The sequence below is a fragment of the Mugil cephalus genome, chromosome 4 (genome assembly GCF_022458985.1).
Source record: "Mugil cephalus isolate CIBA_MC_2020 chromosome 4, CIBA_Mcephalus_1.1, whole genome shotgun sequence".
NCBI lineage: Eukaryota > Metazoa > Chordata > Actinopteri > Mugiliformes > Mugilidae > Mugil > Mugil cephalus.
In genome coordinates, this window is record NC_061773.1 from 7016074 (window position 1) to 7031198 (window position 15125).

The window sequence follows — 15125 nt, forward strand, 5'->3', positions numbered from 1 at the left end:
TAATTTGCACTTATCTCCTTTGGCAAGAACATGCACTAAAGAGCACCTCTATGTGTCTTACTCATGAATGCAAAAACATCCGACCACACATAGGAGAGGTGGCCCCATGTTGACGAGCCCAAGGCCATCGTGACCCTCTGAGCAGTCACCGGGGTAGAACGGCCATCTGCTGCTACTGGTCATAGGCCGCTGTGGGCTCAGGGTCTGGGTTAAACACACATCTGATATAACACCGAGCCAGCAATTATCCCACACTGACCTCCTTGCCCGTGCACCCTGTAAGTCCACAGACACTCGTATACAGTATGGACATGCCTGTGAATATACATACAGGCACACATACGCGAGGCCGAACATACGCACAACATGCGCACACACACAAAGAAACACGTAGCCTGACACAGAGGACTATCAGTAAATTAAATCTATCATGCTGAGTGGACCAACAAATTCCAAAGGGAAGACAAACACTGAGGTCAGGTGATGATCCCCAGCCCCTCCCCTACATCAATCTTCCCCTGCTCATCTCCCACCTCCCTCCTCTCCTCGCCCTTATCTCGATCTGCTTCCTCTCTTCTCCCTTTGCCACATCTCTCCTCCTCCTCCTCCTCCTCCTCGCCCTGTCTTATCTTCATCTTTCACAATCTCTGCTTCCTCAGTACCAGCCTCCTCTCACCAATTTCAGATTTCAGCAAAAGCAGCACCGTGTAGGTTAGATGCCTACTGTTGCCATAGAAACCGCCCCTCTGCTCTAGATTACAAAGTGACTTTGTCTCCTCGCCAGACCTACAATGTCTGCCCGGTTTTTATGTCCCACCAAACGCATGCCCGACTGTTTTTCCATAGTCTGTCGGCCAGTCTGACTACGAGTGTGTTGTTTTGTCATTTCTGAATGCTATTTCAAAGTCCTTTTCTTACAGTTAAACATCAAGTGAAGGTTGGAACATTTAAAGTCCACAATGTCACCAAAGAAGAAGAAGACCTTTTTTTTTTTTTTTTTCTCCAAAAGCACAGAGTAACAATACCGGATGAAAAAACGTCTGGTACATGTAAGAGCTTGTCACATGTGGGGGCTCATGTGATGACTGAATAATGTCGCTGGCACTAAATCTTTTGAATTCGAATCTTCGAGCTCTTTCAGCGGCTGAGACAGGTTGACATTTGAGGGTGAGACAAGCGCTCCATCATGGGTGGGGACAGATTACAGTCATATTCATATCTCCTCTGGACACCTGCTAATGATTTTATAATTACAGAACACACTCTGTGCCTCCGCCGTGCCCTGGGGTGTGCACACAAGCATGCAGTAACACACAATTACTCCACCGCGCGCGCACACACGCACGCACACACACACACACACACGCACACACTGCACCTCTCTCCTGGCCTCGATAGTCTAGCAATCATTCCTCGCACCAGTTTCCCTAATGGAAGCTGACATTATATCAAACACAATAAAGGGATTTCATTTACTGCTCTTCATTATCCCATGTGCATCAGGCCAAAAAGTAGACACCATCCACACGCGCACACACAGCTCACTTAGTGCGAAGACGCAACCAGAATAAAGAAGAAAAACCAATGCGCCGTGGTTCGTATCGAGGCGGCTAGTCTCCAAACATATGGAGTTATATATTCTCACTCCTCTTCAGTTTGTCTGCCCTTACAGCCCACCTCTACCCCGGTGTCGACCAGTAACAACAGACATTTGAACTGGATAAACAAACCGCAATAAAGGCTGTTGAGGCACTGAAGAGGCTCAACGCATACACAATGTGACTGCGCACAAACAAACGAAAGAAATGACTGACACCTAATTTCTTCCGGAGAGGAAATAAGTACACAAGGGCAATAGCATTGAAAGGAGAGGTGTCAGAGGGAAATCAGAATACTCCATCAGAAACTAATTTGTTCAGCCCATTTCCTTTAGTTTATATGGCCCACAGGTTTGTAACAGGGAGGAAAGGTGAAGTAATAAAATATGATGCTCAAACAGGGGTGAATTAATCATCAGACATGCAGAAATTTGTCAGATATCTAAAAGCCCTTTAGCCACTTTGATCTTGATTCACAGAGGTTGCCTGTGAATAAAATATGAAACCTTGTACTTTGGCGGTGGGGGTTTGAATTCTGGTATTTTGAATCATTTACTGGGTGAAGGCATATTGCTTATTCGCAGAAATGTGAAGGAGCACAGTTTTTACTGTGTTGTTACAGCAGTTTAATTTACATCAATTGGGCAGAACATTAAAACCACTGACAGGAGACGTAAATAACATCGATCATCAATTGAATGTTCTGCTGGGAAACGTCTGGACCTGGCATTAGTGTGGATGTTACCTGGAGTCCAGATTCACTAGATCCCAAACTCAGAGGCCCCTCCCCTCAACCTACAGGACCTAAAGGCCCCACTAACAACAAACTGTTGTGAGACACTACAGGACACCCTCAGAAGACCCATGTCCATTCTCTGATGAGTCACAACTGTTGTGGAGACACAAAGTAAACATACACAGTATTAGGAAGGTGGTCATAATGTTATGCCCCAACTGTGTGTCCTCAGTTGCTATTTCAGGTAGAGTAGCTTTGCTAAAACCAATCAGCCCCATCCAACAATCCTGCCGTAAATCCTACTTTCATGAAGGTCATGATGCTGGGTAAAATATTTTGGAGAGGTGTTTTTTGAACAGTCATTTTGGAGGCTGTCGAGCCGCTGTTGAGTTGATTACATTTTTCAAATGACACACAACTCAAACATGACCACAGTCATGAATCACCACCCCTCTAAACAGTTTCATCAATAAGTGGATCTTTATAAAGACAGAGTAGATAGAAGTTAGTAATGTCACCGTCCGATAAAAAAACAACAAAATGCAGTTTACCAGCTCTCCGGCTCAGCAGCAGTAAAGATAAAAACTGTGGCACCAACACACAAGAAAACTCACTATATAGAGATATAAAGCACACAGTTGCGCGCACATGAATGTAATTGCAATAAATCTTACTTCCATGAAGGTCAGGATGCTTAGTACAATGTTTCAGGGGGGTGTTTATTGACCAGTCATTTCAGAGGCTGTAGAGTTGCTGTAACGGTTTTCGTCCCGAATCATTTAGTATGATGGATGTTCATTACAATATAGAACAATAATCAATAGAGCGCATCCCATTTATGTCCATGTACAACAAAAACCATCAAGGTGGTAGTCGGGCTGCTAGAAATTTTATTCTATTCTGTTCTGAACCCAAACTTTGCCATTTAATCCGTCTTTATGAGCGACCACAACCTGCAACTTCTCTTCACTATTAAACTGTAAATGTAGAATATGAAGCCCCCCGTCAGTTTAGATTTATTCAAATAAAGTTTAATTTAACAATCGGGCCACGTATTAATGTTGAATAAAAGAGGCGATGTAACTTTACGTAATTCTAAAGTTTCAAACTGCACTGAATGGGAGTAAACCGCCCAAGTCCAGGAACTTCTACACACGACTAAATTACTTTGTCGAAGCAACATTAGACGTCGCTCATCGTAAATGAAACATTTCTGTGTTTTAATGAATTCATGAGATTTTCTAAAAATGTGTTTTCACTTTGTCATTAAGAGCTATTAAATGCATTATCAATCTAAATGTGAAAAAGGAAAAATCAAGTGTGCAATAAGAAGGGGTCTGAATCCTTTTTGAAGCCACTGCAAGCTAATTATGTGAATATGGTGACATTCATGTTTATTTTTAACAATATCTCATAGTTTTTATACTAAATGAGCATTACTACGCATCATTACTGACAGTATCATTTATTTCTTAAACTTTTTGAATTGTGAATATGTCAACTCTAACAACTAAGAATTATGCCAAATGAGACGCTGTTGAACGTTTTTAAAATAAATGACCGTGGCGTCATTTCTTTAGTTTTCTCTGTGGCTAGAAGAACAGGCCAAACTGTGACTCCATGTGTGAAAACAGAAGTACTGTGTATACCAAACTCTTAATTCATAGATAAGGTGCAGGAAAAAGACACATGGGATTACATTTCATTTCAGTGTCAGATATCAAAGCCAAAGCCACTGTCTAAACGTCCATGTCACTGGACGGTGTCTTTATCAACTGATCATTACTGCAGGTGATTGTTGAAAGTCACCACTTTACCTTTTGGGCTTTCCACCCTGAAAGATGCTGTTTGACGGCCCGTTACATCACTTTACAAATATATGCAGACAGGTTGTTTGAAGTGTCTGGCCCTCAGAATACGGGCTTTGTCTTTAACGCTGAAGGTGACCAAAACGCCTCTTTATAATGTCAAGTCAATAAAGATTCAACCGGCAAACTGGAAATTAAATTGCTGGCCTGGAAGAAAGGCGCGGCGAGAGAGGGGGGAGAGAGTTATTGAGCTGAAGTGAAACTCAGATAAAGGCGTGCATGACGGAGGCCTTGGGCGCGGCTGCCTCCCTCTCTCTCTCGCTCTCACATTGGCATGCATCTCCGGGCTCTTAAGCGATTAGGGAGCTGCCGAGACCATGGCGTCCAAGCATAGCTCCATGCAGATGTTCATTTGTATGCCAATAAACAAATGTGCCCCCAGATTAAAGCTCCAGCACACAGTGCAAATTCAGCAAAGTGAATGACATTTTTCATGCACATCTCATCAGTGTCTTGCTCCTCTTCAGGCCGAGTGCCGTGCCTCCACCTAAGTGCGCGGCTCACTTCAAAGACCCTCGCATAGATGGGCAGCGAGGGATAAAGAAGGAGTGAGAGGAAAGAGAACAGCTGGGAAATAGAGAAACAGCTGATTATTGTGAAATTAAAAATGCATAATCTAAAAAAAAAAAAAATGAGGTAACAAAATGCTATAGTTGTATTTTATGACCCCGATTTGTCCCGTTAATCTGCTATTTTGAATCTCTCTGTGTAAACATCCTGCAGGTCAGAGAATCCCCCTTCTTCCTTCTTCTCTCCGTCTCTTTCTTTCAGAGCCTGACACTTCTCCTTGGTAAAAGCAGTGAAATCAGTCTGTGAATATTCCAATCCCGCGATAAGGAAAGGAGGCTTTGTCCCGCTACACTCTGGGTAATGCTGCTCTCCATTGTTAGCTGACAGGGCTCCATTGAGGAGCAGGTTTTGAATGCTGATAGCATCACCACCCTGCACGGACACAGTGCCAGATAAAAAGCCTATCCAACATGACACATGCATGCCAGCACCTCCCAAACAAGGGCCCAATCTGATCATCACAGGAGACGCAGGAAAGAGCTGCCGGAACACCAAATAAAGACAAATAAGATAAACAGGGTGTGACAATATTAATGCTATCGTTACATTCCAGGGGGACTTGATAAAGCGGATGCAATTATCCGCGTGTAACATTTTACGACATCCATAGCCGCGGTGACCAATCGCATACGACGGACTGTCCAATCGCGCGGCAGCTCGCTATGACACCGGTGCTCCACTTATCGCAGCGAAAATGTTTCCAGGTTCCATTTTTCTTGGAGGGCTGAACGCGGCTTTTCATTCCACGGATGTTTTTCAGCCATTTTACCACTGCCAGCCCATAGAGGCCTGAAAAGTCACCACCCCCTCTTTACATTCTGACTGAGAGTGCCCAATCAACAATCAGCACCCGCCAAAGGAAACCTGTTATTTCCGACCCCGTAATCATTTCCATCAGATGCCTTGCTGTCCCTCACAATGATTTGAACATTCAAATGACAAAGGGAACCCTGTTTTAAGATATCTGCCGACGGCCACCAAGGACAGCAGGGACAGAATATACCAAGCAAACATAAAACCCGAGTGTCTCTTCTTAGCTACAGTATAACCAGCCACTCAGTGCTCACTAAATGACAGCCTAGCTGCTCAGACTCATCACTTTCCTGGAACACCGCGGTGCTCTCAAACCTGACATCCATTTTTATTTGGACAAAATAACAAAACAGCTTATTTTTAAGGTTAATTTATTCACGCCACGATATCTGACATTAGTGACAGGTACCAATCACTAGAGCGCAGGTCTTCAAATTTCTTCGATTGCCCGACCCGTGGGTCGAAACGTATGGATGTTCAATACACAACTATGGAAAAACTGATAATTATCTTGTAAATGAAACATGGAAATGTTTGACATTTCGCCATCAATTCAATAATTATGAGCTGCTCTATAAATTGTTATCGGACTAACCTAGTGGTTTTAAGACCCAGGTAGTGCAAAATATTTCTGTGTTTGCTGCCATGTCACTTTCTATCATTCTTTACTCTAATTCCCTGTTGGCAATATGATAAAAGATATAAAATTAGGAAAAAAAACATTGGTATAGAACCGTTCTCTGTCAATATATTAATCAATTTATTATCTAACAATTTAAACTCGGTATGTCACTATCTAAGTTAAAGATAAGAAACTATTTAAATACATTTTTTCTTGACCCTGCTCTGACCAGAAAGGCTAACAGGCAGCAGGTTTACCCTTTAAAATAACATTTCATGGATGCTGGCCATGTGGTGAAATGGGAAAATCAAGGTCTGCAGCATTGCACACTGGATTTCTCTGACTATTGATTCCCATCTCCTGTGAGGCAGGAAGATCGATCAGTGGGATTTAGACACGGGGGCCACTTTCTCAACCCTCCCTTTGCAGCTCCCAACGCGCTGCATCGCAACCGGCCAAATTCCTCCCGGCCAAAGGCTTACTGACATACCTGAACTTTTCTTTCTCTGTGTTCTCTTTTATCTTAGCGATACTCATTGCCAGTTCCTGTACTTCTTAGACTCCGCAATGTCCCCCCCGCTCGAGTGCAGAGCAGCATGAGTTTTCGTCAAGAGCTTTCTCTTGAAGCAGTAGTGAAACATTAGAGGTAAAATGTGTGTGAGAGTGGGGGGTGGGGGGGGCACAGAGGGGGGGCTGGAGAGAACAGCCAGAGCAGGGAAGGAAAAAAAAATGTGAAAAGGACATTTCTACCTTGGACAGCGCCACTTAAACAAATTACAGCAGTCTGCAATCAAGAAGCTGAAATTACCAAACTGTTGGGTGACCATAGCAACCGAGAGTCTGATCAAAGCTGAGAGGAGCTCAGCAGCTGATAGGAAGCAGAGGGAGGCATCACGAGAGGAGGTGATAAAAGGACAGGAGAGGAAAAGCCACATCAAAATGGAAGTTTGACGACAAGTCTGTGCTGAATTTAGGGAAGCCCCACACAGTGGCATCTGGCATGTTTAAACAGAGCCCGACCTTTATTGGTTATTTGTTTTAGGTCGGCCATCGCCGAAAACCTAGCGTCAAACCCTTCTAAAAATTGAAAAAGAAAAAAAGATTTAACATGTATTGTGTGGAAGTTCTTTGCCACCTATAAAAGAAGAGATATGTTTCCTTAAGAAAGTGTCACGCTGAAATATATTACAGAGAGAGTTAGTGAGTTCCTGGAGCCGAGATACGAGCCACCATCTCGACACTACATTAACTTTGATGGCCCTATTTATTTTACTTAACACAGTCGCATGGTGCACACATGATCGAGGAGAATGGCAGTAAGATCAGAAAACCTTTATGGATCTTCACTGGCTCAGATCAGCCGATACTATTAAAGGATCAGGATCAAATCGGGGCGCAAAAATACTTAATTGGGAAATCCCTAATTATAATAATAATAATTTATAATAATAATTTAACAAGTCGATCAGGTGTTTCATAATCCAGTGCAAGTAAACACCATTACGCTACTACATTTGATAAGGAAGAGACTTTTAAAATGGAGCTAAAATGTAAAGTGTGTAGGAATTTGTCTCTACATATTCTCTCTTCATTTCTTTCCCTTCCAGTGACGAGCAGATGGAAGTCTGCTCCGTGGCTCAGGATTCAGTGATAACACTGTTTATGAGTTCCATTACGTGCTCGGCAGGCTGCGAGCCCTCGTTCTCAACACAGCCATAAGGAAGTGGGGGTGTGGAGGTGTAAATAAAAAATGCTCACAATAAATGTAGTTGCAGTTAATTTGTGGTTACACAGTGTGGATGTGCTCATCGGGGTTTGAAATAAGCACGGACCACACTCCAACCTTCATCCCCAAAGGGCCTCTGCCACAGATATTCTTTTCGTTGTCGTGCTGTAGACACAAGATGGTCGGTTGGTTGGTTGGTTGGTCTGCAGCTGCACTTTGAAATGATTAGAGTCAAAATATGAATAAATTTTGAGTGAATGTAAAAAGGAAAAAAAAAAACAATTATCTATTACTGCCACTGATGAAACACCACTAGCTCACTAGCTTGTTAATTACTGTTCTACCTAATAGCAAAAGCTACAACTATAAGCTTTGTTTTGTCTGACTGTTGTGTGTAGGTATTACAAAGGGTATAGAAGAAGATAATCCCCAACGGGTTCCTCTGGACTGATGAGAGCAGGACAGGGGACGATTCCACAATTCAGCAGGAAAAGATTTGTTCAAAAAATGCATGCGCCTTCGAAAATAGAGCGTCATGCGCAGTTTAAATACAGAGAAGAAAGACACAGACACACATTAACATGTGAACAGCAGAGAGAGATAGAACAAAGCCAGAGCGAGGCGTCCCTTCACATGTGTGCATTTTACCAGAATCTGAATTTGAATCTGTCCAAGACCCTCGTAAGACTAATGTATTCTGTGGCTAATGGAGCTGGTAGCTTCGAGGGCCGGGCTGAGGGTCGCCACAATGATTCTCACTCATTTCCTCTGAAGGGCCAATTATCTCAAATAGAGGCATTATGAAAGGAGCCGAACTTGGTCAAGTGAACAAACCCCTCGCAAACCTCACTCCAGCACTTCAGGTCACGTTACAACTCCGCGGGGACCTATTGTGTCTACAGGGCAGGCAATGTGGCCGACATCCTGGCTAAATGTAGCGACTATTGATCTCCGCTAAAACGCAAGAGGACACCGACGGTATCTAATTTGAACGACGGCCCAAAGATAATTGAGAGCAGTGAAGACCATTATAATTGGATGGTAAACATAGCCAGCAGCAGTGTGCACTGCCTGAACGCTGCTGGCAGGTGTTACAAAGGTGTTGATGAACGTGGATGCGAGGAGAGCGAGAACGAGGTCACATGAATACCACTGTTATGCATGAGAGTGGGTGGCCGAGTGGAGATGAAAAGAGAGGAGCACGGAGAGGAGAAGAGAAAGAGAAGGAGAGATGGTGTTGTCCTATGATGAAAGGCTTGATTGATTAGACAGTGATGATTGCAGTAAATGGCCTGGAAGATGGCTCCATCTCTGTTTCCCGTTTTCTCCATCTCTTATACCTTCTTCACTCCCTCACTTGCTTCCTCACATACACCTCTCTCTCCCTCTGTGCCTATCTTTGTCAGCCCCTCTCTCTGGTTTCATCATGGCAACCCATCAACAGGCCTCTCTTTCTTTCTTTCCTTCTTTCCTCCTTTCTCTCTCTCTTTCTCTCTCTCTCTCTTTCTCTCTCCTAATGGCACATCTATTAGCACTAATGCATTTCAAACGTACAGCAGCTGCCACATCACAATCTGAATGAAAGGACATGTCTTCCTCCAATCTCCACAATCTCCGTCCTCTCTCTCACCCAATCTTGTGCCTCGGTTACGATATGTTGCACTTTGCGTCAACCCCTCCTTCGTGACAGTGGTCATAATGAGAAGAGATGATGGGAAATGGGTAGTTAAACAAACTGAGCGATGATCGTGTAGCTATATATATATAGAGAGAGAGAGAAAGAGGTTTTTATTTTTGGGAAGTTAGCAGCTTTTGAATTATTTTACGAATCTAGCGAAGTAAATGGCTTTGACTTTAATGACTTTAATCTAGCTGAAACTAATTGTGTGACATATCGTGTGATATGGTAAATTTCCAGCACATGAACTCCAAAATCATAATATCCAAGGCGTTTTCTACCATTTACATTGATCACATATAACATTGTGATGCCATTTATAATATTGTGTAGGTCCATTTTATCTTCAAAACAATTACGACTCATCAGAGAATGGACGTAGATGCAGATGTGTACTGAGAGTTTTTAATGTTTTTTAAAACTGAAAGCAGCTTGCTGCCTCAGCCAAAAACGATACTGAAAGAACAGATAAAAGCAGTTAAGCTGTGGTCTGGGGAACAAAACGATGAAATGAAAGACAGACTGATTGGGATGTAGAGTTCAGCTTTGCTCTGTGGGTTTAATACTAAAAGACATTGTCACAACATCACAACATTGATTATAGGCGCTTCAGATTTTTCCTGTGATTCCTCTTTCAAACTAAACTGAACTTAGTAAACTCACATAATTTTGAATTCACAGTTTCACTGATCAAATGCAATTAGGTTTATATGACTGTAATATAAATGCTGAATGTTGAACATGTGCCCACAGTGGGCGTAGTAATTGTGATGATTAAATAATAATTGGAAATTAGTTCTGATTGTCCTTGTGAAAAACACGAGTTAATTGTAGCCTATTACAACACATTAAACCCTCAGCATTAGTCACTGGATCCGAACCCACACATTTGACCTGAGCTAAACTAGGCCAACGTCACCATTCACTGTGGCATACATTTAAACTACAGGGACATAAAAAACTCATCCGTGTGCGTTTAGTTCTACCTTGGCTCATAAAACTGTGAAAGACCTTCAAAGGTCACTTTGAAAGACGCCTGACTGACGCGATGCGTAATTATAATGTGATCAGTCAGAAAAATAATACAACATATAAAACATGTAAATTGTCTGGGTGGCTCACACGTCAGTAATGAGGGAAGTTGTTTGAATTTGAATTTGAAAAGGATGCACAAAGACAGAGCAACGGTTCATGTTTTCAGAAAGATGAAAATGCTAAAGGAAGGATTGCACCAAGTTACTGGAGCAAGAAGCGGTTTTGGTATGTACCCTTTTTGTTGGGTGACGTTGGCTTTTCCGTCGCATAAAAGTCAGTAACTAGTTATTTTAGCAATGTCTGAATTTAGACTCAGAACCTCAAGTATGATTTTAGTTGAATGACACAAGGTCTAACTTTCAAGGGAACATGACATCAAATGATTTTTAGTAAAATATGTCTGGTATCAGACATCGTCTCTGTACCAGTATCTGGTCTGACAATGACAAAAAAAAAGGGCACTCACTTTGCAGGTTTTCTTACTTTCTTCTTAATTTCTGAATTTTTGTTTTATTATTTCCTGGAAAACTATTTTAAAATGTTGATGACTCATCCCGAACTCAGGGGCGTACGGTAAATATTGCATCCAATTAAAGACGAAAGTTTAATTTTTATGTCCCTCCCTCCTCTTACGTCTCTCCTTGACAGGAAGCACTCGACTCTGTGACTCAGCTTTAACAAGCATGGGTGGTGTCTGCTCAGGCCATTGGAGCTGACCAATCAGAGCAGACTTTGAGTCTGGGCGTCTAGGGAAGGGGTGCCCTCACTAACTTAACTTTTAAAGGAAGCATGTATAGCCTATATGTGGAAATAAATCTACACATGAAACAGTGAGCCTGCTCACTTTCATTGAGACTTTAACGAGCACTAGATATTAGAAGATTGTTCTTCTTGAGTGTATTCGGAGGGACACGACTCATCAATTTGTCAACTAATGGAGCAGTTGAAGAACTGGATTTACAATTTTACCCACAATAATCTTTTGTATTTTGCATCTTTTATGCCTTAAATAATTCATGTGTCTAAATGTGGTTCTACATAAAACGAGCAACATTTTTGTGGTGAGACAAAATCCTCCATAAACCATGTGTAAAAGCTGCAAATGTAGCTTAAAAAGTCTGAATGTATTTGGTGTTTCGGGAGAAAAAAAAAACATTAAAAAAAAAAAAAAAGCATTTAAACAGCTACTCTGAACTGGCACACACCCCGGTAATCATATCACCCAGAGAAAAGCATTTTGGCTTTTGCTACAGAAACGCATTTAAATTACATCTGAAACACACATTCACCAGTGGTCAAAGCTGCAGGACCCACGATTGTTTCACGACTTGATTCTGAAACAGCGAAATTAGAAACGAATTACGCGTCGATACTATTCGCAAAATGTTTCACAGTGCTCTGCTGGTCCGGCTGCCAGGTTGAAGTTCACGAAACAAAGAATAGTTGTTGATATTCGGCTGCTAAGTTGCTGATTCTCCCTTGTCCCAATGAGAACCGCAAAACGGCTCAGAAATTAGTGTGTCGCCTTGGGATGACTCTGTTGCCAACACAATAGTCGAGTGTCACACTGGGATGAGCACCTGACCTTGAGAAATCAGTGGCAATCCAACACTTTAATGTCTATTTCACACACCATTTCATTCCAATGGATTTAAAACCCTGAACGACCATCTCAACAGTTGTTACGATCAACATTTTGACATCCATAACGTTCAGCAGTCACGATGGTCAGAAACTGGCTCCGCAGTTAGACCGGCCTGAATATGTGTGTGTGGAAGGGGAAAGGGAGAAACAGAGTGAGCTCTTCCCATCGCTACGGTAACAGCTGCGACGGCAGCCGCTATGAGGAACAGGCGTGTCATTGAGTTTCTATGATGTCACCGGTTTTGTGAGGCAAGCAGATGGGCTGGGCCAGGTACAGAACCTGCCGTTAATAAACGCATACAAATAAATACCCGCGCGCTGCCACGCACAAACAGCCACATTATGCTCGTCCAAACCACACCGCGGCTCGTGCACGCACACACACACAAATTCTATAATCAAAACGCACCGTTTCCCTCATGCATAAACACCTTTTCCCTTCATTTGACAGGCTGCTCCACCTGCTAGTTTAAGATGCGACGAATTTCTCCTAATATGCCCAAAGAGCATGCAGCCCTAATCTAATTAGAGTGTCAGTCAGCAGAGTGTTCACCCAAAGACAAATTAGGAAAGCACAAAATCTACAAACAGGAAAAATCTTTTTTGCATGGATGTGGCATATCTACCCCCGTCCCCACCGCCGCCGCCAGCCCCCACCACCACCTCTTTGTGATAATTTTTAATGGTTTCACAGTTGCCCCTGCTGAGATTCATTACCTGGTCTAATTATAAAGGCAAATGAAATCAGCTCAATACATTATTAATAGAGGAGGACTATTAGGATTCATTTGACGTATTTGCAACAATATGGTATATTCCAACTGTTTTCATGCCTGATTAAAGGCACACGCCGATAAGAGAAATGTATGTGAATGTGATGGAAGAGAGAATAAAGCTGGTGACTGGACAGAAAGAGAGGTGGAAACAAAAGAGGAAAGGGCAAACAGCAGAAACCGAGGAGAGCAGGGTTCTGGAGGGGGGAGGGGTGGATTAAAGAGAGTGCTGGCTTTTCCACTTGAGGAGGTATTGATGCCATATTGGATGCAGCTACTTATGAACAGGTGTGCTGTGTGTGGCCACTGTGACCCAGGCTCCACTTCCTGCATGGCTACACATCCGATTGAGGTGCATTGGAGCCGGGCAGGGAGAGGCAGGCATCAACGTCCCTCAGGCCTAAGATGAAGGGACAGCCACACCGCATCTCCCTACCGACAGTGTGGGTGGAAGAGATGCAGCCCAGTCACCCCAAGACCGCGGCTTCGGAGTGTAAGCAACCGTGAATAAAAATGGACTTTGCAGGGCTCATAATTATTCGTTTTAAATCAGTTAAAGTAAAGCCTTTTCTCAAATATCCCCCAGGAGGCGTGGGGTTAAAAATCCATTTGTGGGAAGTGTACCATAACAGCAAGCTTGTCTCCCTGGAGACAGAGGATAAGACAGTGGGGAATGTACATGTGTCATTTGAGACTCTATACATATATGCATATATACGTGTGTGTGTGTGTGTGTGTGTGTGTGTGTGTGTGTGTGCGAAAATGAATATGCATGCCTATTTATGGAGCATTTGAATGTTTGCAAATTTTAGAGTCAGTGGAGCACACAGACTAACAAACACACGTGCCAGAATAATGCCATTTCTCCTCTTTTTAGATTTCAGGAGCGGATATTCCATATTTTAAAGGTCAGCTGCAAGAGAATGCAATGTTGAAGTTGATGTGGCCTTTGAAAGTGAACTCGCTGAAAGCTCTCAGATAATACCGCAGACCAAACATAGGCAGATCAGTGTGTGTGGATACATGTTGGGCTGCGTTTGCGATTGTTAGTGTACTAATTACCACATTGTCTCTGTGATGCTGATCACATTGTCAACAAAGGGTTACAAGTAAAATTGGTAAAGTGAGGGGACATTGGAAAACATATGGGAACGGGCAAATGACGGGAAGATAAACCAGTTTGCTTAGAATAGGAAACGGGAAAAAAAGACAGAAGACGTCTCCGGAAGGAGGGAGAGGAGTGGGTGTCCTACTTTACCGTCACACCATCTTGCCATACGTGCTCCTTCTGAAGCTGCTCTGCCTCCCTGGCCAGTTTCTGTAAGGAAACACGGAAAACAGCAGTGTGAGTATCAGAAGGCAATAGGTCATTGATTTGTGTCAGCGTGTTCGTGCGCGCCTGTGTGTGAGACAGACAAACGGGCAGCAAGATGGTGACCTTGTTCCCTATTTAAACTGGATAATTCAGATGAGAAGGCAGAAGGCAAACCCAAGAACAACTGCCCTCCTTCATGTTTCAGTCCAAATTAGAGCAGAGCACCACAAGAAGATCTTTGAGAGACAGCAGTTTTAAAAGCTGTAACTGGTGAGCTTTTATTATCTTTTGAAAACAAATATTAAAGATTTTCCTAATTGAAATATAAAATGAAGTGAAGCCAGTTCTGATGCTTTTCTTTGCAGGGTGGCTGCGTGCACTTTTCTCTAGTTTGTTTCTTGACAAGATACAGTTGTGTCTGTGTTAGCTGTTAAGTGAACAGAAGATAGGAAGCAACATTTGCTGTAAATCAATCTATATCGAATATTGGGACGATCGTGAATGACTTCTTCACCTCGACCTCCATGTAGAATATTGCAATATATCGCAATTTCGCAATAATGTATTGTATCGTGACTCAAGTATCGTGATACTTATCGTATCGTGAAGTCCTTGCCTCTACCCACCCCTACTTTCAAGGCACAGACACACCACATAGACCTCAAAGAACCACCAGCAACGAGGTCCGACTGTGACTGTGTTTGTGTTTAGAGAAAATGTTGCACTTTAAATATACCACCACAGAAA

The 15125-nt window shown here is 42.8% G+C and overlaps 1 protein-coding gene across 4 annotated transcripts in view; it reads right to left on the bottom strand.

Moving 5' to 3' along the window:
- cacna2d2a (calcium channel, voltage-dependent, alpha 2/delta subunit 2a) overlaps positions 1-15125 on the bottom strand; it is a 146110-nt gene that overhangs the window by 54558 nt on the left and 76427 nt on the right. For all 4 annotated transcript variants that reach the window (XM_047584226.1, XM_047584224.1, XM_047584222.1 and 1 more), the window contains one exon: positions 14322-14381. In XM_047584226.1, the coding sequence (XP_047440182.1) occupies positions 14322-14381 (60 nt within the window). The remainder of the gene's footprint in view (positions 1-14321; positions 14382-15125) is intronic.